At 41.3% G+C, this 21,537-nt stretch overlaps 1 protein-coding gene across 3 annotated transcripts in view; it reads right to left on the reverse strand.

Moving 5' to 3' along the window:
* The window catches only part of epha4b (eph receptor A4b), an 87,692-nt gene that overhangs the window by 58,379 nt on the left and 7,776 nt on the right, over positions 1 to 21,537 (reverse strand). For all 3 annotated transcript variants that reach the window (XM_051407659.1, XM_051407666.1, XM_051407650.1), the window contains exons 2-5: positions 12,632 to 12,696; positions 6,783 to 6,983; positions 5,033 to 5,140; positions 4,046 to 4,397 (exon numbers count right to left, since the gene is read on the reverse strand). In XM_051407659.1, the coding sequence (XP_051263619.1) occupies positions 4,046 to 4,397; positions 5,033 to 5,140; positions 6,783 to 6,983; positions 12,632 to 12,696 (726 nt within the window). The remainder of the gene's footprint in view (positions 1 to 4,045; positions 4,398 to 5,032; positions 5,141 to 6,782; positions 6,984 to 12,631; positions 12,697 to 21,537) is intronic.

Here is a 21,537-nt window from a genome sequence, read left to right on the forward strand (position 1 = left end):
GAATGAGAGGCTGTAAGGTGTGAAGGAAAGACTACGATGGCTGCGAAACTCAAACTGCAAAAGACCCTACCTACAGCTAGTGTTCTTCCTCAGCATCTGTACATGAAAACAGCTCATTCTACCTAATGAAAACATACCTATGAATATTATATTCCATGTCTGACAATAGACCCACCTAAATGTTACACACGGGACCTTTAAGTCCCACACATACCATCCTGCTCAATAGAGCACCAAATGTGTATTAAGCCGGTGCTAAAAATAGTCCCCAACAAATGCACTCCTCTTTGAGTAACGTTTGCTAAAAAACTGTAGTGCCCGTCTCTTTTAGTAAATGACTATAACCTTATTTTACAGGTCCCATAGTTTACTTTATGATTTCCTTTAAAACAAATTGATATGTACTATCTACTGGTTTGCTACTTCTATTAAAAATAAGATACTGTTCATGTGGTTCATTTACAGTTACCTGATTCCAGTTATTTCCAATTTTAACCTTAAGAATCTTTCAGTCTTTGCCCATCAATGCTGGAGAAATGTAAAAAGCTAAAGAACCTGTAAGCCACATTTAAATCACTTGACCTTTTCATACATTTTAATTGAATATTTGTGATCTTTTTTTTCCGGTCTTCAGTAGCAGTGAATGGGCTGAGAGTGAGCACCACATGCAGGTTAGGGAAGTCACAAAATGAACTGTGAACAGTTAATTGGTTTTGGTCTTTTAATGAGATTTGTTGCCAAAAAGAAAATACATAGAGTAATGCTAACCTTATCTTCATCTTATCTTACAAAATACCAATATATCATAATCACATCAGTTATGATATGGTATGACAACCAGGTCACTTGTTGGTGCTTGTGTTTCAAAATGTAGACCACATTTTCGATGAATCACATTATTTCCTCTCATATAGTCAGTCACTACTTGCTTTGTTTGTACTGGGAGACTGGAAGCCCCTCTTTCTGTGCGAGTAACATCACTTTTTGTCATAAAACATTTCACTAGATTTAATCAAATCCATTGTCCAGCATTAACAACACCAAAACCAACACACACATTTAAACACACTTTGTGCCTCACTTTAGGGAATAAGGGCTAAGCATGGGGTGGGAAAATAGAAAAAGAGAAAGATGAACCCGTGATCTATAAATGTTTAACGAGTGCAGACAGAGGAGACGAGGGCCGCGAGATGATGAGGAAGAGGAGGATGGAGACAGAAAGAAAAATGGTGAGGTGAAAAAGGAAGACAATATCAGAAAGAATGGGTGAGGAACAAAATGGGGGAAGAGGGGGGGGGACAGTCCTATTATAGACGCAGACACCAGAGCAAGGTTAGAAAATAGCAGAGAAGAGGAGAAAGAGCCAGGGATGAGAAAAAAAGGCTGTAATTGGAGGTGTCTGGTGTTTGTCTAACACAGAGAGGCTAGTAATGATTCCATTAGCGCCTCACACAGAGAGAGAGAGAGTGAGAGAGAGAGAGAGACAGGGACACAGAGTGAAGACGGAGACAGAGAGAGAAAGGGAGTCAGAGGGAGAGAAGAACAGTAACACAGAGACAAAAAGAGGAGGCTTGAGAGGCCAAGTCACTACGAGAAGATTCACACAGAACATCAGATCAAGAAAACAATGAGCATCAGAGCTGCTAAATAGTAAAAAAAAAAAAAGAACAAGAGAAAGGGAATTCAAGGCGTCCATTAAAAGGCTTGTTCACCTGCACAATGATGATAATTACAAATGCCCCTCCAGTCCTTTCCCCAGCTCTCGCTCCCCTCACCTCACCCCTGCATCTCTTTGTGCGACAGCAAATGAGAGAGGCTGATTTAAATGCATTAGCGGAGTGTGTTTTCCCTATGGAAGACCTGCAGACAGTGTCAGGGCAGGAACCTTTTGTTTTGCGCTGACGGCGAGCGCTGAGAGGACTCTTTAAAAGCCTGGCCCTTGTTCTCTCAGGAACACATTAAAGCTCAACGCACTGGGTTGTTGTACTTCTCTGTGTCCTCTCATGTCTTTGTTAAAAGCAGGCTGATTACAGATGCAGTTACATTAGTTGCCTAAGTGAAATTTTGACGAGGGAAAGGGAACAATATCAGAACAGAGGCACTTGCAGGCAAAAAAGCCCAAAAGTAAGCTGGTTTCCAGGGTGTGAATCTGGCATTATTTCACAGGCAACAAACAAATATGAGATGTGTTAGGCTGACATACGTGGGACAGCAAATTCTCCTGCTGTATGAGAAGGAAATTTAATTGCTATGCAAATCCCAAGATGCCGCAAAAATATTTACCCTAATGCTGAGTAGGTGGCGCAGACAACCCTGTGGCGGAGAAGCTTCGATTCACCACAAAGGAATTAAAATCTATTGGAAAATGCTAGTTGATTTTTTTCAGAACAATTGCTACACCAGAAAATATGCCTTCAGATGAACTGAAACCAAAAACCTGGCTTTGCTTCCTGTGCTGCACACACTGGGCACCTGTTTTTCCTTCACACACACACACACATACCCACATCTGCGCTGACCATAACTTATTAGACGAGGGACCCATATATTTCCTGACCCATGACCTCAGATTGTCAATAAGAGTCCATCATTACCTCAACACACGACTACAGCACACATGTACTAACACACATACACGAGCACGCTGTTACTGAGTTAAACCTGGCTTGTTAAACGCGCTTACATCGCTCTATTTATTCTCTCTGGAGCGGTAAGACCAAAGAGACTGATGAGGTCATGGAGATCACTGAGGTCAACCGCTTTGCTGCGTCAGACTGGCTTTAAATAAAGTTTGAATAGAGGGAGTGTGACATAGGTCTAGCCGCTGTAGGTATTCAAATCATTTGAAAACCTGTCAGTGAGATCACGTGTCACATAACCATAGCCTGTCATTTTTACAAGACAGACATGTAGCTCCACAGTATCATGATTGAGATGCAGCCAGAGTTCTGCCACAATCTGTGCACATTACCAGCCTGCAAACTGCAGAGTGTGGCTTCTGTTCTTATTCACTTGTCTCTAAGGCCCGACTGCCAAGTTTTCTGGGTGTCTTGGCTGCCGCTTCTCCAAAACAACTGAAATTGCATTGTGTGCACTGATTTCCAAGTTTGCAGTGATGAATATCTATGATTCCATTTTCTTTTTGGGGAGGAAGTGAGCCTGTGGGGACAGGTGACGGCGTGAGCCTAATACAACTTGCGCACTCAAATGCATACACACGCATACGGACGCGCACATACTGCACACGCCATCTGTGGAGTTTTATACGATTCAATAATCCGCTTCCTAAGGCATACCTACGACACAAACACACATCAATAAGCGTTTTCTCACACACACACTCACACACCGCTCTCCCCTACTCAGCAGGGAAAAGGAGATATTCAGCTGTGACAAACACACACACTCGAGAAAAAAAGAAAAAAGAAAAAGAGAAGATGCCTCAAAGCAACTCCTACCCTTTTCTCTGCAAGAACTGTCCTCGCAGTGTTAGGAGCTGTATAAAAGTCACTTGGAGTGATAGTACCCATGCTGACACACACGCAAAGTGCATCAGTAACCTACATAAGCAGAGTCATTGTCATTCCATGATCTGTTTCACAGCAGAATTCATAGAGTGCTGAAATGCCTCTGCACACGCTCATTCAGCAAAGACACAGGTATGCACAGATGCACACACTCATGTTAACACATTACATATTCACGACGCAGTGTGCAGAATGGATATGAATGCTGCTTATAAGAGCACTTTTTTAAGCTGGTGGAGTAATTGGTTTCTTTCATTTCTGAAGGACAACCTTTACGCAACCGGTGCATACAGTGATAGACACTATAGAACATACAATCAGGTGTTATTGTGCAATAATAAAGTCACTTTCAGATACATTAAAGCATTAAAGCAAATACACAACAGCATCATGCACATATCTCTTTCTCGCTTTCTAAATTTATCCTTCTCTGCCTCTCACACACACATTCCAGGCATACACACACACACACACACACACACACACACACACACACACCGGATCCCCACCCCACTCACGTTGGCAGACGTCCTTGTTCTCCTCGAAGCCTGGTTTGCACACACACCTCCCAATGGGAACCAGCCAGCCTCCGTCTGCACTGCAGTACATCTTGGGAGCTTCAAACTCCTCAGAGGAGTTAACACACATGCCGTGGACCTCTACAAGCGCTGTGTCTCCGCCCGTTATTGTGTCGGGGAACTGGGCCAAGTTGAGCACAGTGAGGGGACACTTCTTATAGAAGACCCTGACTGAGACCAGGGCAATACACGCCCCCAGGTCCTGGAAGGCCAGGTAGAAACCTTTTTTACTCAGGTTGCTGATGTCACGCACCTCTGTGTTGAGTTTCATCACACGGTCGCCAACGTCCACCTGTGGACAAAAGACATTTTACATGTGTTACATGTCATGTTCATTTTAAAGGTAGCATTCACATTTAGAGCATTTTCTTTTTCAGTCGAAAAATTTACAAATCTATTTTGATAAAATGTTGCTGCCTGAAAATCATGACTCACTCTGAAACTCAAACTGCATTTCCAAGACAGAAATACAATTATGTCCTCCTGACAATTTTGCAAGCAAATGGAATAAGATAATAAAAGTTTAAATATAACACATTCAAACCCAGATTTATTTTCTAAGAGAATGTGGCAAATGGTGAGTTTGCTTTTGTGAACTTTGGAATGCAACTCTTCTATTTGAGAATCAGATATAATTATATAAAAGTATAGAAAACACAGTATAAGAGATAACCAGCATACAGGGCAGAGGGTAAAAATCCTGACTAAAGACAAACAAAACATTGGCCAAACATAACATTCACATTCACTTCAGTGATTTGGAAATCTTTGCTTGTTGCATTACTATGTATTTTGTAATTCCCTATTTTAGGTTGTGTATGTGTACATGCTGTACGTATGTGAGTGTGTCACAGTGTATGTTTACATATTGTATATACAATACGTGTGTGTGTGTGTGTGTGTGTGTGTGTGTGTGTGTGTTCATACCTGTGTAAAACTCTCATCTGCTGCAATGGTATCGATCTTGACATACTGGCTCTCCTTGATGAACCACAGGTTGGCATTGTTAGACTCGTAGTAGTACATGTTGAATGTCTGCAAAACAAAACAAACCATCACCTTTCAGACTCTTGAAATGGTAGTTATCAGACACAAAAGAATAACACGCAGTAAAGCTAGATAGCTAAAAGAGAGAAAGTCCATCCAATGTGAAATTTTAACAAGGCCCCTATAGCTCTGCAGCTATTCTGCTGCTTCTCTTCAAATCTCAGTCCATCTGTCTCGATGGCCAGTCAGCAACACTGTCTGCAGTTTCATGAAAGCCCAGCTCTGTACTGTCTCATGCAGTATTATCTCCACTACTCATTCTGGAGATGTAATGAGAGTGAAAAGGGTGCAGAGGGCAGACAAAGTAGAGAGAAATGAATACAGAGGAGCAGCGATATCAGGCTGATATGAGAGAATAGGGGACAGTAAAAAAATATATCAGAAGTTAAAATATACGAGGAGCCACAAAAGAAGCCTCTAGAGCATCGTCTGTTTCATTCTGCAGCTATTCTCTCATGTCATTCTTTTCCCGCCTCTTGTCTATTTATCTATTCATCAGCCATCAAAGTGAACTTCCATCTGTGTGTGTGTTAAATGGAAAAGACTGAACAACTCTTTTCTGCTCTGCAGTGTAATGTGCAGAATAAGCATTGATTTAACACCATGCAATAATTATAGTACGAACAAAAACCTTTTGACAGGCATTACATTAATATATATGTTAATAATGGGCAGATTGCTGTCATATTCTGTGCTATCATCCAATATTCTGTACTTAAGTAAAATGGTTGCATGCCATAAACAATAAATTATTTTTTTTAAATCCATGTTCAACCTTGTCTAAGAACAAAAAATACCTTTGTAGTGGTCCTGCTTCACGTTACTCCTGCTTGTTTCTCATACTTTAATGTTAATTATTGCTTGAGTGCCGCAAAAGCAAACAATACGGCATAATAGTATCAGATAAAATATAAAGATCAGGCAGGTTCAATAGAAGATGCAGAGAAGTTGAAGTTAAAGTTAATTTGCTGATTTATTTGATTAGCTAAGCACACTGTGTGTGCTTTAGGGTGGATTTGTTCCAATTTGTAAACTAATTCATGTTCTCAATTAATCTGCCATTTTTATGAAAAATACAGCATGTATCTAATAAGTTAGCTATATATTTGAGAAGTGAAAGAAATACTGATTACATTATAAAAGGCTAAGAGCACTGCATAGCCAGAGGATATTTTGTAGCTTTGCAGAAGTGATTTTCTGAGACAGACCCCAGACTACAAACAATTTCTGCCTCAACAATGTTACAAATTAAACTTAGTCCTGTGCTATTGAACTCCAAAACAGAAAAGTGTTTTTGTTTTTACTAGCTTCCCTCCAAAAGAAAGAGTCCACATAGCTGAACACCAACACCCATGGAGCAGGTCAAAACTCAAAGTCTTGCTCACCAAGAGCGAACAAAACAAGCAGCACAAACACACCAGGCAGGGGGGCTTAAACACACACACACAAGTTGCAAAAACATTTGTTATCTGCCACCATGCTGCGTGTGTGTTCAAAAGCTTGCTTGTGTATTATCCTGTGTGTGTGTGTGTGTGTGTGTGTGTGTGTGTGTGTGTGTGTGTGTGTGTGTGTGTGTGTGTGTGTGTGCGTGCGTGTGTGTGTGTGTGTGTGTGTGTGAGGTGATGCAGACCTCTTTGCAGGTACCAGGGACCCCAGGCAGGCTGTTACAGTCCCTCAGGGTGAACTTGATCTCAATGTAGACGCGTTGCGCTCCTTCTCGGCTGATGTGACGCGTCCTCAGCCAGTTGTTCTGGTTGGCCTCCATGACGTTACACACCTGGTAGGTCCTCATTGGGGTGTTTCTCTCATCCATCACACTGATCTCCTCCCACTGAGGATAAGAAGAAGGAGGTTTAGAGAGAAAGGACAAGGCAGAGTGGGTCTACTAGATGAAAGAGATAGTTGTTTATGTTAGTGCCTGAAACGTGAAATTTCCGACTAGGATTTGGGATCTCTGACATTTATCAGATGTAATTTTATTTTAGATGGAGAGCATAATAAAGAAATGGGATAAGGGCAAGGAAAAAGGTAGAAATCAGTGAGAAAGGTGGAGAGTGTTAGTAAATACTAAGAAAATGTGGGAGAATAGGATAAAGAAAATGTCAAAATACTAAGAGGGATTTTTTTTTTTTTTTTTAAGTGATGAAAAGAGGAGGTAGAGGAAGGGTGAAAGGGGAGAAATGAGTGAGCAAGATGACAGGAAAGGAGAATGCAAAAGAGAGGAGGTGAGGGCTGCTGAGGAGTGCTTGCATTGACGGGGAAAATCCTTTTAACCGAAACTTTCAAATCAAAGACAAAGTGGACGTGTAGCCAGGGCTGAAGTTATGTTCAGCAGCACAGGGCTGGCTTGACAACAGCAACACTCAGCTGTAAGATCGTCTTATTTCATCGCCAGTCAATGGACAAAGGAGATCTCAGTCCATAAGATGCTTATGTGGAAAGTGGGCCCAAGTTCAATGAACTGTGGTTTCATGCAAACCCAATGCTAAGCCTGCATGTTCTGTTTTCATGTCTGGGTGAATATGAGTGATGATCTGTGTCAAGATGACTGAAGGACAGTCTTTGTCTACGCTGCACGTGTGCACAGAGTGAGCATGTTTTTCTAACGGGAATGTGTGATTTAGCACTTAAGATGTAGAAGTGTGTGCATGAGAGAGACACACAGAGAGAAGGATGGAGAGAGAGAGAGAGAGCGAGAAGGAGTAGGTAGGACAGAGCTACTTTGTCTCCCGTCATCTGCTACCATCTGTTTCCACTTCTGACTAAGGCAGTAATTGAGAACACTTCTCGCATGAGCAGGAAAACATTTCTATCTACCCACACACATATACCATTTCGCACGCACACACACACACACACACACACACACACACACACACACACACACACACACACACACACACACACACACACAGAAAGAGAAAGAACATTTCTATTCCTTTAAGGAAAAGGAAAATAAACTAATGTGGTTTCAGTGTCTCAAGACATCTGATTCATTAACTGGGAAGCTAACTGGATTTTCTTAGCACACACACACACACACACACACACACACACACACACACACACACACACACACACACACACACACACACTTAATCATAGACACACAAACTGGATGAGTCCTAGTTTGTGGTGAGGGATGAGAGGACCACCATCTTTGTTCTGAGCTCCTGTCATCATCTCAAGACTGAAGCTGTAAGCTCCAGAGTGATGAGCACATATCACATTACAGTAGTCCAACCATGTGTTTACATGAACCCTGATACATAAGTACAGGCCTGAGCGCATACGTATACACACACTCACATGTGCATACGCACCTGACCTGCAGGAGTAACTACCCATCATCCCTAATGTCCTGAATTTCAAATGAAAGTGGAATGGTAGATGAACTCTGAGGTGAAGAGAAAGAAAAGAGAAAAGACAGAGAGAAAAAAAGGCAAAGAGAAAATTTCAGACAAGTCCGATCTGAGGTTGGATTCTTGAGGTTAATCTGATGTGACGGCCCAACAACCCGGCAAAAGCTTGACGCATTTCACCTCCGAGTCCTGAGCACTAAAACAGACCCACATAAAAAACCACACATTCTCACATAGACTTGCACACTCTCTCCAGCTCTCTCTCACTCTCAGATGCTTTTAATCCCCACAGAGAAACGTCTGCTGTGTATGAACTGGAGCTCGAACAAAACCAGCTCTCTCTTGATCGTGACCCAACAGTCCTTCAACCACAGACACAGAAAGAAGGAAGTAGAAGTAGAAGAGGGAAGAAAGACAGGGCAGGACATTGTTTAAGCTGTTGCAGGCAGCTGACACAAACGTCCCCGACCGTCAGAGTTTTACAGATAAAGGATGTATCGCTGGAATCATGCTCGACATTGTGCGCACATGGCGACTGAGAGTCATTATGATCAACGACTCTCGATTCAATTAAAAGAACAAAACACGAGATGGAGGGAGGAATGGAGAGACGAGAGGAGAGAGAGGAATGAATGTTGGTAAATTACAGGCGCGCCTGGCAGCTAAATAGACCCATCTGTGCAGAGCTGAGACCAGTCGGACATCACAGGACGGTCGCACACACCCACACACCAACACACCAACACACAAAAGCTGAGTCCCCAGGGAGTGGTGATTAAAGCATTTATGGGAATAGTCATTGAGGGATAAAGAGGGTTTTATGATGTCTTTGTTTATTTCTTTGTAGGCAGAGTTTGGAGTGGCTGGATTACTGCCACTTCCTGGTGAGCGACTTATTTCCCCAGTTGGCGAGTCTGTTCATTGTCACTTTTGCCTGCCGTAAAGCACAGGTGTGCTTATGATCATGAACACAACCTGCTCGCCTGCATATTTGCTAATGATACACCAGCCACTTGAGGGAGAAAATCCACCAAAAAACACAACCGGGAAAATGTTTGGATAGGAGTTTAAGGGAGTTTAAGCTCCCTTTCTTTTTATTCTCTGCACACACACACACACACACACACACACATAAAATGAAAACTGTTGCCTGTGTTGGTTCAGTCTGAACACTAATTAACATTCAGAATGAGACCCTCCTCCCTGAACCCTCAATCACCTCAGCCAATCAGCAAGGAACCCGCTTGATTGCTTTGAAGTGAAGCAGAGACGTCGGATCAGGGTTTAAGTTCAACCATTCACAAGCTTAACATAATATCCCTCCTTCTGCAATCATCTGATGGGTACACCTACGAGCACATAATTGGCCTCCAAACTCTGGAACAAGCTCTGGCTTAGTGACTGGGATAGAGAACGGAGAGGGGGAGGGAAGAGCAAAGATGGAAGATGAAGAAAGAGGAGGGGAAGCAATGAGGGCCGAGGAGGCTCTGGGGGAGTAGAGACGCTGTGGGGCCTCCCATTTTCAAACATCATTAAGACGTATCTGTTTTGTGTCCCTCACAAGGAACACCCCCGCCCGGTGACAGAAGTGGGTCGCTCCACGGAGTCTCAGGCACATCCGGCCCCGTACGGCTTGGATTAAGTGTGACCTGTGGGGGTCAAGTGTGGTTTTGGACTAATTCAGGTAGACAGTGGTCTCAGATTGGTGGGAATTGCCTCTTGCTGAGACCAATCCTCAGGTTTGAAGTTCAAAGGTCAACTAGATAATCCCCCTGATATAAAACATAAGACCTTCTCACAGCCTTGGCACCTTTATCCTCTCAGTCTATCACTCTCCTTTCCCCTTTCTCCTCCTATAGATTGGATCCTTGTAGCATTTCTGTAATAAATCATTAATTCTGAGACATATGTATAACTATGTTAAACAAACGCCAACAGGATTGGCTGCCTCTGCAAGTCTCTATAGTGTTTTTATGACGTATGCTACCAGATTCAATAGGAGATATAGTTACAAGAGTTTTAAAACAAGATGTGCTCCACAAACCACAGTAAGAGTTTGTCATCCTCAGCTCTTCATCTAACAGCTCCCTGTTTCTGCTTACATCTCCCTGCAATATTTAAAACTGATCTGCTAACCATATCTTGTTGCACAAACCTGCTTTTGCTCCACTGACTCAGTGACAAATACATTTGCTATAGGTGCTTCACAATGTCACAATGTTCTCGACTCTGCTCTGTTATTTTAAGCAGACTAAATAATTCCAGTGTAAACATGGAATAACAATCTATTTAGCCAAGCAGGTACAGTATGTACAGACCAATCAGCAGGCAAGAATGAGAGCAGATGATGAGGTAACTTGCTTCACAAACAGCACATATAAATGAAGCATTAATATGACACTGCACAGCCTATTTTTCTCCTACAACTTATTCTGAAACGTGTTAAGTTGATTCAGCTTCTATGTTTGTAATGAAGACAATACAAGTAGAACTCAAGGAACCTTTCATGGAGCCATGTCATTCCTCTCAGTTCACCTTTTCTTGTTTGTTTATGCTACTTCAGCTGCACTTGCTTTGTTTCGCTTGATGCCTGTTTGCCCTCTAGTTGTTTAAGAGAAACAAGATTTTTTGTTTTCTGCCAAAGTCATAACTGAAGGAAAATGTGTGCCTATTTTGAGGAGCAGAAGCAGCTATATGTATTTCGTTCTGTTCACTTTCTGCATTTGCCTTCCTAACTGACAATGACAAGACTGAAAAAGAGTGAGGAGGATCATGTTTATCTAGGAGGAAGATAACATCGTCTTTGTGTACCACAAGACAAAATAAGAACCAGCTTTGACCAATTTAATAATTTCCTTGGAGATAAAGCAGCTGATAAAGCTTGTGCCTGACCCCGGAGTAAAGAAACTCAAAGCACAATCTTTTGTTTTAATAGTGTCTCCGTAGATACTGTGTCATCAAACATTTGTTCTCTTTGTAGTTACTTGACAGAGTAGTTGTGTGGATGTTCACAGAGCCAGCGTCCCCTCAGTTTCTGTACACATTCAGGGAGGACATGCCAGATCCACACTATGTTGACAACTCATGAAAAAAGATATACAGGATGGAGTTTATTATATATATTTTACTTTCCAGCCAACTCATTTCTTTGAGAGTAAACCAACAACACATGTGCTTTTGCGGGCCATGATTAAGCCACTCCAAACTGAACCATATTTTCAATAAAAGTAACTTGTGTACTCTTTGGTTTTCAAAATAAGACTGAACTTTTTGGCTTAGTAACAGATGGGACCTGAGGACTTCAGTGAAAAAACAAATATCCACAATAGGGCCGCACAATCAGAGCATTTCAATAAAGTGAACTTGATACCCTTGCTTGCTTGAGAAAACAACCTTGCTTAGCTCTGCTCACTTGAGCTGCCTCTCTGCTGCACACAACCATGAAACCGCGTGTGGCATCCTGCAATTTAACACACTGATGCTGAATGGTGGAGAGGAAGTGTGACTCAAGGGGAAATAGAATTAATTCAGCGCCATTCAGCAGCTCTTGTGCTAGAGTGACATACAGAACCCACTTTTATTTCTTCATTGAATGCGCTTCGTCGTTCTTGCTCTCTACGCTCTTCCTCTCCTCTCACTTCTCTGTTGTCATTTTCTGATGCATGGTGGCTGCACTCCAGACTCCCTTGGTCCCTATACCTGCAAAAGGCTAGTTATGCAACACCGCCCCCCCACACACACACACACACACACACACACACACACACACACATGCAAATAATGCCAACACGTACACAACATCCTCCTCTTATGTAAGAATATTTACCCCTCCACTCCATCCCAAAAATCACGACCCATAATAAATGGAGGCTCCAGTGCCACAGCATTTGCAGTGCAGCGGAAATAATTTGTAAATTCCCCCTGCAGGCTCCCGATTTAGCAAGGAGCGCTCAAGAACCCAGGGCTCTCTAAAACACATACTCCAGTGCTGCTGCTCCTAACTCCGAGTCCTTGCTCGTTCCCAACACAACCCACTAGTTGTTCTTTTGGTGCTAGCCCCGGCATAAAGTGAGGTTGATTTTTGTTTGTGTGTGTGTTTTGTCCTGCATATACTCACCCCCTCATTAGGGTAAGCCTCCCAGCCCAGGTCGGCCAAGGCCGACATGGAGTCCAGCAACGTAACTGCAAGAACACGGAGGAGAGAGAAAAAGGATGTTAACACACACACATACTGAAATAAAAGTGGCATTAACCCTAATTTCATTAAGATAATGATAATGTTTTCCATGTACAGTGTGCAGCGATATTATCTTGCAAGCATCACATAATGTCATATTGTTCCCTAAACCTATATAAAACAACTCATACAAGGGCGTCTTTTGTTGTGTTGGAGTATGACGGCAGTGGAATCACAAGCAGCATAAACCTATAATTTCAACTTTAAGTTACTGTGGTTGTGCTGCAGCTGTTATTGTTCAAGGGGACACAAAGTCAGTCAGTGAAACAGCATCAAGATACAGAGGCAAGAGTATATTTTGTACAGTTACATTTATATTTTAGACACTGAAGTGACACTCTACCCAAAGAGTATCAATTGCTCGCCTGAAGGTTTGAAAAATGGCTTTTGATGCTTGTGTTCTTTAAGGAGGAAGGAGATCAAGTTGTATTCAGAGTGGTTACAATGACATTTTCCTGTCACATAAAATGTATCAAAATGTTTCAAATTTCCTCCAGCCACACAAGCAGCATAATCTTCTTCTTCGCTGTTCATCTGTATGCTCAGTATATTGCAACCAGTCACATTTTTTCCAATAAATGGCTAAATACTCCGCTTTTGTCTTAATAATCATCACTCTGTTAAACCCATGAGCAGGAACCTATGGTAGTTTACACAAATTAGAGCATCAGCCTCCAGCTCTTATAATGGTTGGAATCGCTTTACACGTTTCATTCAAGTGGCCCATTCATCCGAATTACAATAATATCACCCACATTTCATCCAGGCGGACGATGAGGTGAACAGACTCACCAACGAGCAGATACAGGTTAGCGGCCCTGGCTAGCTAACAAGCAGCATAACGTTCACTAGTTGTCTGTGTATACATGCAGCTCGCAGTAAAAAAAGAAAGGAAAAAAAAGTTAGCCGGTCTCTCCTCCTTTCCCCTGCACATTCTGCGATATGTAATGCTAACCGCCTGTTGCATGGGTGCACGAACACTGATGAGTCTTAGCCAGTTGGTATTGAAATTCGGTACCAAATGACAAGACATTTTTTAACACTTGGTAAGATTGACGCAATTCGGTCAGTGCCATAAAAGTATCGAAGCTCAGTACCCAGCCCTAATGGAAGGCGATCCGTAGTGTCCGTAGATATAATATATATAATAATATAATATATATAAGAGTCATTCTATGGTAACAAAAACATAACGATTCCTCAGGTGATTATACTCTATTAAAACATATCTATGCATATTATATTCCATTTCTGCCAATAGAGCCTCCTAAATGTTACACACTGGACCTTTTATATATGTGTTTCTGTCATTTGGGTTAACCAACCCTTTCAACAAGCAAGCAAACATTTCATCAACAACTTCCACATGTACAAAGTGTTTAATACAATAAAAGTGTCACTTAACCAGAAAAATGTTGAGCAAAAGGAGGATGAATGTGCATCTGACACCGAACTGTTTCCTGTGTGTGATCTCTGTGTGACAGGAGGAGGTGGAGGGAGGATGCAGGAGGGTGAGAATGAAAAGTCAAGAGAGGAAAGTGGCAAGTTGACCAGTGGGAGGCATAATGAAAACCTGCTCAGATTCTGGGGCAAGGTTCTCCACCTGTGTGTGTCACTTGTCAGTGTGTGTGCATGTGTGTGTGTGCGCTTGTTAAGGGCTTGGCATAGTCGGTTTCTAATCAAGCCTTCAACACCGCTGACCATCAATATTTAATCAGTATCCATCTGCAGAGACTGCTGCTTCTCTCTTTCTTCTCTCTCTCAATCACACACATTGTGGCTCTCTCAGGTTATCCTCCTTCTATCCAAATCTTTGAACCTATACTTTCAATCCACAGATCCCAGATCAGAGGGGTGAGTCGCTGACCTGACGCAATTTAAACCAGCTGCATCACTTTAAAGCAGCCTGCTTTCATATTCCCTCCACTTTTTATAAGCAGTGACCTGGAAAAACTATTCCAAAGTAAAACAGAGTTTGCCCTCCTGAATGCAAATGAGACTAATCACTCAATTTAAAAGTGCCTGTTTACAAGCCCCTCTGTGTATCCCTACTGCCTGTAGGTATAACAAAGGGACTGTAAAATTGGTCCAACCTCCTCTTTTCCTATCTTTCCCTCTCTTTCTCCTCTTCTCGCACTCATGCTGTTCGTCAGCCGTTACCGAATCCCGGCCGTTTTCTTCAGCTCAGCACACCATGACAGCAGGGAGGCATGTCAAGCTGTATTAGTGAGTGTACGCGGCGCGCGTGTAACAGCACACATATCTGCGTGCGTCTGCGAGGGAAGAACAGCAACCGAGAAAATAATGCACACAGCATAATGAAGCAGAAAAAGAGCGAGGCAGATTAAATGAGAGGGATGAGACATGAATAGTGGAGGAGAGGTGCTGAGCTGCAAAAGGTCAGAGGCAGCCTCCAGCCCATGTGTGTGTTCACAGAGACCAAAGACCATTTAGACTGCTTTCCTCAGTTCATGGGCAATTGAGTGGTGTACAGAAATAGGACATAATAGCATAATAATATGTGATTTCAGGAGCAAACGGAGAGGAGCACACACACACATTCACACACACACACACACACACACACACACACACACTCCCTGTACTACCTATCAACAAGGTTTGTCAAATTTGGGTTTCACATACAGTCAATTATGTCAATGATATTCTCTGTGACTCACTTACTGTAAAACCCTTTCATGAGTATAACTGGGTGCAACCTTGATAAATTAAAGGGTCAGTTCACCCTAAATTACAAAAACACATTTCCCCCTTCTTCTAGGTTTACAGGTAGTTTTGAATTTTTTGTGCCTTAAAACTTTAAAACTATACTTTATAAACAATATTGTGTGCTGTTGAGTAATCTGTTGAGAAAATTATTGGCATCTGTATCAGTTTTTATTCGCACCAAACAGCCAATTTACCAAGTGTACATATATTAGCTGTTAGCTAACTAGCACCCAGCATGTGTGTCTGGGAAGCAGGAGTAAACATTTAGGGCCTGTCCTCACGAATACGTTTTTCTCGAATAAATACTCTATCGTATCGGCCTCGTGTCCAGACGGATATGGCGTTTTCGGGTGTGAAAACGGTATTTTTTGGAAACGGGTCCCAGAGTGGGAAAATCCGAAAACGCTGGATTGCCCGGAGTCGTCTGGACAGCGAAAACGGATTAGCCCCGCCTCTCTAGCCTTTAACCTCAGCCACCGCCTTTAGACGCATCATAACAACAACAACAATGGCGGACTACTACTACTTGTTTGTAAACAGGGCATGCTCCATGGCTTCTCTTCCGGTTTTAGTGTATTGGCGTGGCGGTGTCACAGCGCCACATACAGGCTTGGCATATGTACTACTGCGTTTTAGGGTCGTTTCAGTGAATCCGCGAGGACCCAGATATTTCTGGAAACGACACCGTGTTTACGGAGATTTTTTTCGAAACGACATCGTATTGGGTGAGGCCGCGTATTCGTGAGGACAGGCCCTTAGCCTAGCTCTATTTAGAGTTAAAAAATCTGCTCTCCAGCTCATTTAAAGCTCACTAACACATTATATTGTTTGTTTAGTTTGTACACACACAGAAATGTAAAAACACCTTTTGGTTATAAGGCTACTTACAAAACACACATACATACAAAAGAGTGGTATTGATCTTCTCACCATTAAATTACCATTACTATTAAATCACTGTTGGGGTCGAAATCTCAGAGACATCTAAAAAACTGGGAAAAACAATCCTTTAAGATCCTTTTCTTGTGTCTGGAGTTGCACATCATGTTGAAACTTAAAATAGCCTACTGTCTAGTAAGCTAATGTGTTACTAAGGCCATTACATATTCTACAGCCATTTTGCAGCCCACTGGGAAAACACATACATAAACCTACACATCGACACTTTTTCTCCTCTCCTCACACCTCCTGTCAATACCACTTATCACTTGTAATCAATGACTAGACTCATCAATTATGTATAAGCTATAGCTTCCTGTCTGCTGACACAGCCAGTATGCATATATACCTGTTTGTGTGTGTACCTTTGTGTGTTTGTGTTTCAAAGATGATGAAAAACAGTTTTCCTCCCCAAACAAAAATGAAGCCCTCTATCCATCTATATCCATCCTATAAATGCTCTCACCCGGTCTCCCCCTCTCTCGGTCTTCCCTCTCACCAGAGAATTGGCTAAATTGTGTGTGTGTGAAATCTAAGCCTGGGCCAGGCCTGCTTTGGTCCAGAATAAAAACACCAAGCTCATCACTCAGTCACTCAGGCCAGGCTCATATTCGATCTAATGACCAGTCTCGCTCTCTCTCTCTCTTTCTCTCTCTTTCTCTCTCTTTTATACACACACACACACACACACACACACACACACACACACACACACACACACACACACACACACCTAATCTTCATGTTGATGAGCTGCTAAACATGACATTTCATACCCACAGTGGAGCACCTTCCAAATTTGAGCACTCAGTGAAAACACAGAAACAAAATCTATCTGCTATCGTGGCTTTCCTCAGCATTTCTACCTGAAAATACCACTTCCACACAAACAAATTCACTTAGGGACACACACACACACATACACGTCTAATTTTTCCCAAGCTTTTCTTCACAGGGCATAAATGCAGAAATCCATACACCATACACATGTGACCTGATTACTGTGAGAGTTGTTCGGTTACAGAGAGACATGCTGTCTTATTGATTTTCAGCACCAAACTGTGAGGTTTACATTCTGAGAGTGAAAGATGAGGAGGAGGTGCAGGGTGTAAATTTGTTGCTCAGAAATCTATGTACAAATGCAGTAAAATGCTGAAATCGCAGCGCTTATAAAACCGTGTGCGGAAAATACAAAATATTTTCAATCTCTTTGTCTCTCCATCTCCGTCTGTGTCTGACTTATTTTTCTTCTCACTCCTGTTTCCTCCCTCTGGGGTGTCTCTCTCTGTCTGTCTTCCTCTCTTTTTTTCTTGCTTCTTTCTTGTTTGTTTATGTCTCTCTGCCACTCTCTCTCTCTCTCTGGTCAGTATCCACTGCTTCAGCTGGGCTGCAAGAAGCTGTGATCCACCTGCCAAGAATCAAATGGCGCTGCCAACAGCCAGACTGGCACACAAAGAAACCAGGATGCTTACACACACTGACTCACACACACACACACCATAGGAAGGTGCCAATGCCACAAAGAGAAAGACTGCTCAATAAGACCACCAAACAGGCTCAATGTAGAGTACAATATGTGACTACATAATGAGTTCATAAAATCTTTTCAGCTCAGTACAAGAAATATTTCATTGGAAAATGTGATATATAATGAAGGGGCTTGCTGACACCACATGTATAAGCCTCATTGCTTTTATTTTTCACTGATTCAAATATAAAACCCACATTTTTTAAAAAGGACTAGATCAGCCTAAACAGATTTTCACAAGGGTTTTATGTCCCCACGCAACCAAAAGTTGTTACGTTTCCTGCTACAAGAAAATGCTGACCACATTACATTAACACTACAGTTCACAGTAATCAAGGTCCTCTTGTGGCAGAAAATCTTCCAGTAATTGAAAGTAAACAGAAAAATGGGAAGGAAATGCAAATAAGATGCTGATCATTTATTTTCAGGACAAAATAATAAAAAAAATGCTACTGTTCCTCAGTGGTTGTGTTGTTGATAGTATTTAAAAATATAATTTTGGTATTTCTGAGTTTTTAATCAGATTTCAAGTTTTTCTTGTTATTCAAAATGAACACCAGTGAATTAAAGTACTTTCTTTTTACTTGAACAAATAAATAAAAACCCTACATATTCAGTATGGCACAAAGATACAAAATAATCAAAATTATAATAAGTTTGATTATACTGCAGAAAACTATGAATTTAACTGAATTGCATTTCCCTGTTACTTCGATTTGAGGCTCATAAGCAGCAAGTTGGCGGGCCTCTACACCTACACCAGCACAGACAGAATCTACTTTAATTACTCCTTATAATGTGTACAGTATGCATCCTAAATTATGCACACAAGTGTCCGATATGTCTTTAATTATTAAAGAAATTACTTTAGGATATAAACTTATTTGGTTCTTGAAGAGAGGTAGATGGGAAGATTGATATCACTCTCTGTACCCTAAATATGAAGCTACTGCCAGCAGGTGCATGGCTTAGCATTAAAACTGGAAACAAGGAAACCTCTACCTGTCTCTGTCGGGTTTTGTACAAATTAAATTAACAAGATATGCGCGTCAGAGTTACTGGTATATACCAGTAGATTTAATTACCTTTGGATCGAGCCAGGTTAGCTGTTTCCTCCTGTTTCCACTCTTTATGCTAAGCTACTGTAAGCATCTCCTGGCAGTAGCTTCATATTTAACGTAAAGACATGAGTGTATGGTACCAATCTTCTCATCTAACTCTCTGCAAAAAAGCTACTAAACACATTGCCCTAAATGTTAAGTTCATCAGAAAGACCACTGTGACTGAAATATCTTCATTAAGACCAAACCAAAAAAGGTTAATACGTTAGAAGAAGAAAATACACAATTCAAGCAGATGCTCCAGTGGAACAAAGCTTTGCAGCTTGCTCCATACTGAGATAACTTACTGCACCAGAATACACTCAGAGATAATAAATAAAACAGCTATACAACTGTATACAAGTACACACATAGTCACACACGCTCCCAATATCTCAGTATTAGTGCTGCCACACACAGACCTTCCCCTGCTTCCACTCCACTGAGAGTGCAGTTCACCGGAGAGTGTTGTCAGGGCAACAAACGGGCCGACGGAGAGCAGGATGAAGGAGTGGGAAGAGTTAAACTCTGAACTTTAGGAACAAACTGGCGTCGTACCAAGTTTTTCTCTCTCGCTGTCTTTTCATCAGTTCTCTCTCCACTCATCCAGAAACCACCAGAGGCTCTCAATCAGTCCTTTTTTCTCTCCCTCTGCACTCTCATCCTCTGTTCATACTATTTATATCAAAGCTATGTGTTACTGTATATCCTTCCTATCCTTACCTCCAGTGACTTTTCCTTTCTGTTATTTTGTTACACACAAGCCTCCTTACTCTAAGATGCTTTTACTGGACTTGCTCTGTATGGAGGAAATATTGAATACACTTCACTCAGTTGCGGAAGGTGAACTATCTTGCCTCGATCCTTTTACACCCCGCTCAGCGTATGTGAGAAAGGATTTTAAAGGTCCAGTGTGTAACCTTTTGAAGGATCTATTGGCAGAAATTTAATATAATATTTATAGTCGCCTGAAAATAAGAATGTTTGAGTTACCTTAGAATGATTTTATCTACAGAAACCGCAGGTCACCTTCAGACAAACAGACAAACAGCCCAACACTGGCTCTAGATAGGGCTGTTGGCATGTTTTGCATGTGTCATAGCCATCAAAGTTTCTCCCTTGTGCTTGGCAATGGAGAGTAAAGCGTGTGAGTTGCAATCTGCAACTACACCATTAGATGCCAGTAAAGCAGGCATATTTCTGCCATATCTTTAATATCATTTTCCAAAAAGCTTTTTTGGTGGGGTGAGGTGGGATCTACCATGATTTCAGAGAAAATATGTAATGTAATATGTAACTTTGAGTGTAATAGCTGTCTGCAATCTGAGCGTGTCTATGAATGATTCAATGGATTTACATTTTTCTACTTCTAATGCTAATTCCTCTTTGAGTCAGTTCAGTTGTGCCTGCTTTCTAACTTCCCGTTCAGTTCAGAGAAATGTAATGTTGATCCTTCACACTTCGATAGACACAAAATTAAATTCCTCTTTGGGTTGGACTGAATTGTGTAGATTAAGCACATTAGCCATATACTGATGACTGATAGACAGGAGCGGGTCACTGAAAGTTGATTCTGTGAGACACACCAATAAAATTCAATTAGCTATTGCATGCATGGCTAAATGGTAGTCAGGTGTCTAAATCATGAGTTGATAGAAAAGTGGATTAAAGTATTATTAAGATAACAAGAATATGAACTGATGAATATGCTCTTAAATATGAATTTGTCATCAACATCTTTATCATTTAACTCAACCATAACAAATCTATAAGTGTGTTTATATGCACATCTGCGTGTTGGTTATGATCAGGTTATTGGAGGAATGTGTTTGTGTACCATTCCTGCTTTGAGAAACATAGCTAAGCACATGTCTTGGCTTTAAGAAGCCCAAATATGCTAGCTGGAAGTTAATAATAAATACTTACAAATGACACATTAGATAGAGATAAATGTTAAAGACATTTATCAAATCAAGTCGGTTCTAATCAAATCTCATTTCTTGATCAAAACAAGTAAAAACGATATAATTTTTTTACTCAATTTTAAAATTACTGTTTTTATAACATATTTTTGTGCAATACTTTGCTAAAAAAAAGTGAAAACCTAATTAGATTAACCAAACAATCATTTAACAAAAGCTCTTATTGTATTTCTAAATAGTGAGGTTGGATTTTCCTGAATAAGCCAGCAGAAAGAAACCCAGTTTCAGGTAAAAATAAGTCAAGATAACAGCCATAAGAGGTTTTTTACACTGTACTCACAGATGGGTAAAAAAAAAAAAGTGATGATTGTTAAGAAGCCCTTTTTCAAGGCAGCTGCTTTAGTGGAGTGATTTTTAAAAGGGATGCACATGGTTTATTGAAAACCTTATACTCCAAAGCCTAGAAAAAAAACCCTGGCAACCCAAAAGACAGATTGTGCACAAAGCTAAAAATGTTTATGAAAATATTCATGTATGTGATGTACTGTACCTAGTTGAGCTTGCATT

This window comes from Dicentrarchus labrax, unplaced genomic scaffold (assembly GCF_905237075.1).
Source record: "Dicentrarchus labrax unplaced genomic scaffold, dlabrax2021, whole genome shotgun sequence".
NCBI lineage: Eukaryota > Metazoa > Chordata > Actinopteri > Moronidae > Dicentrarchus > Dicentrarchus labrax.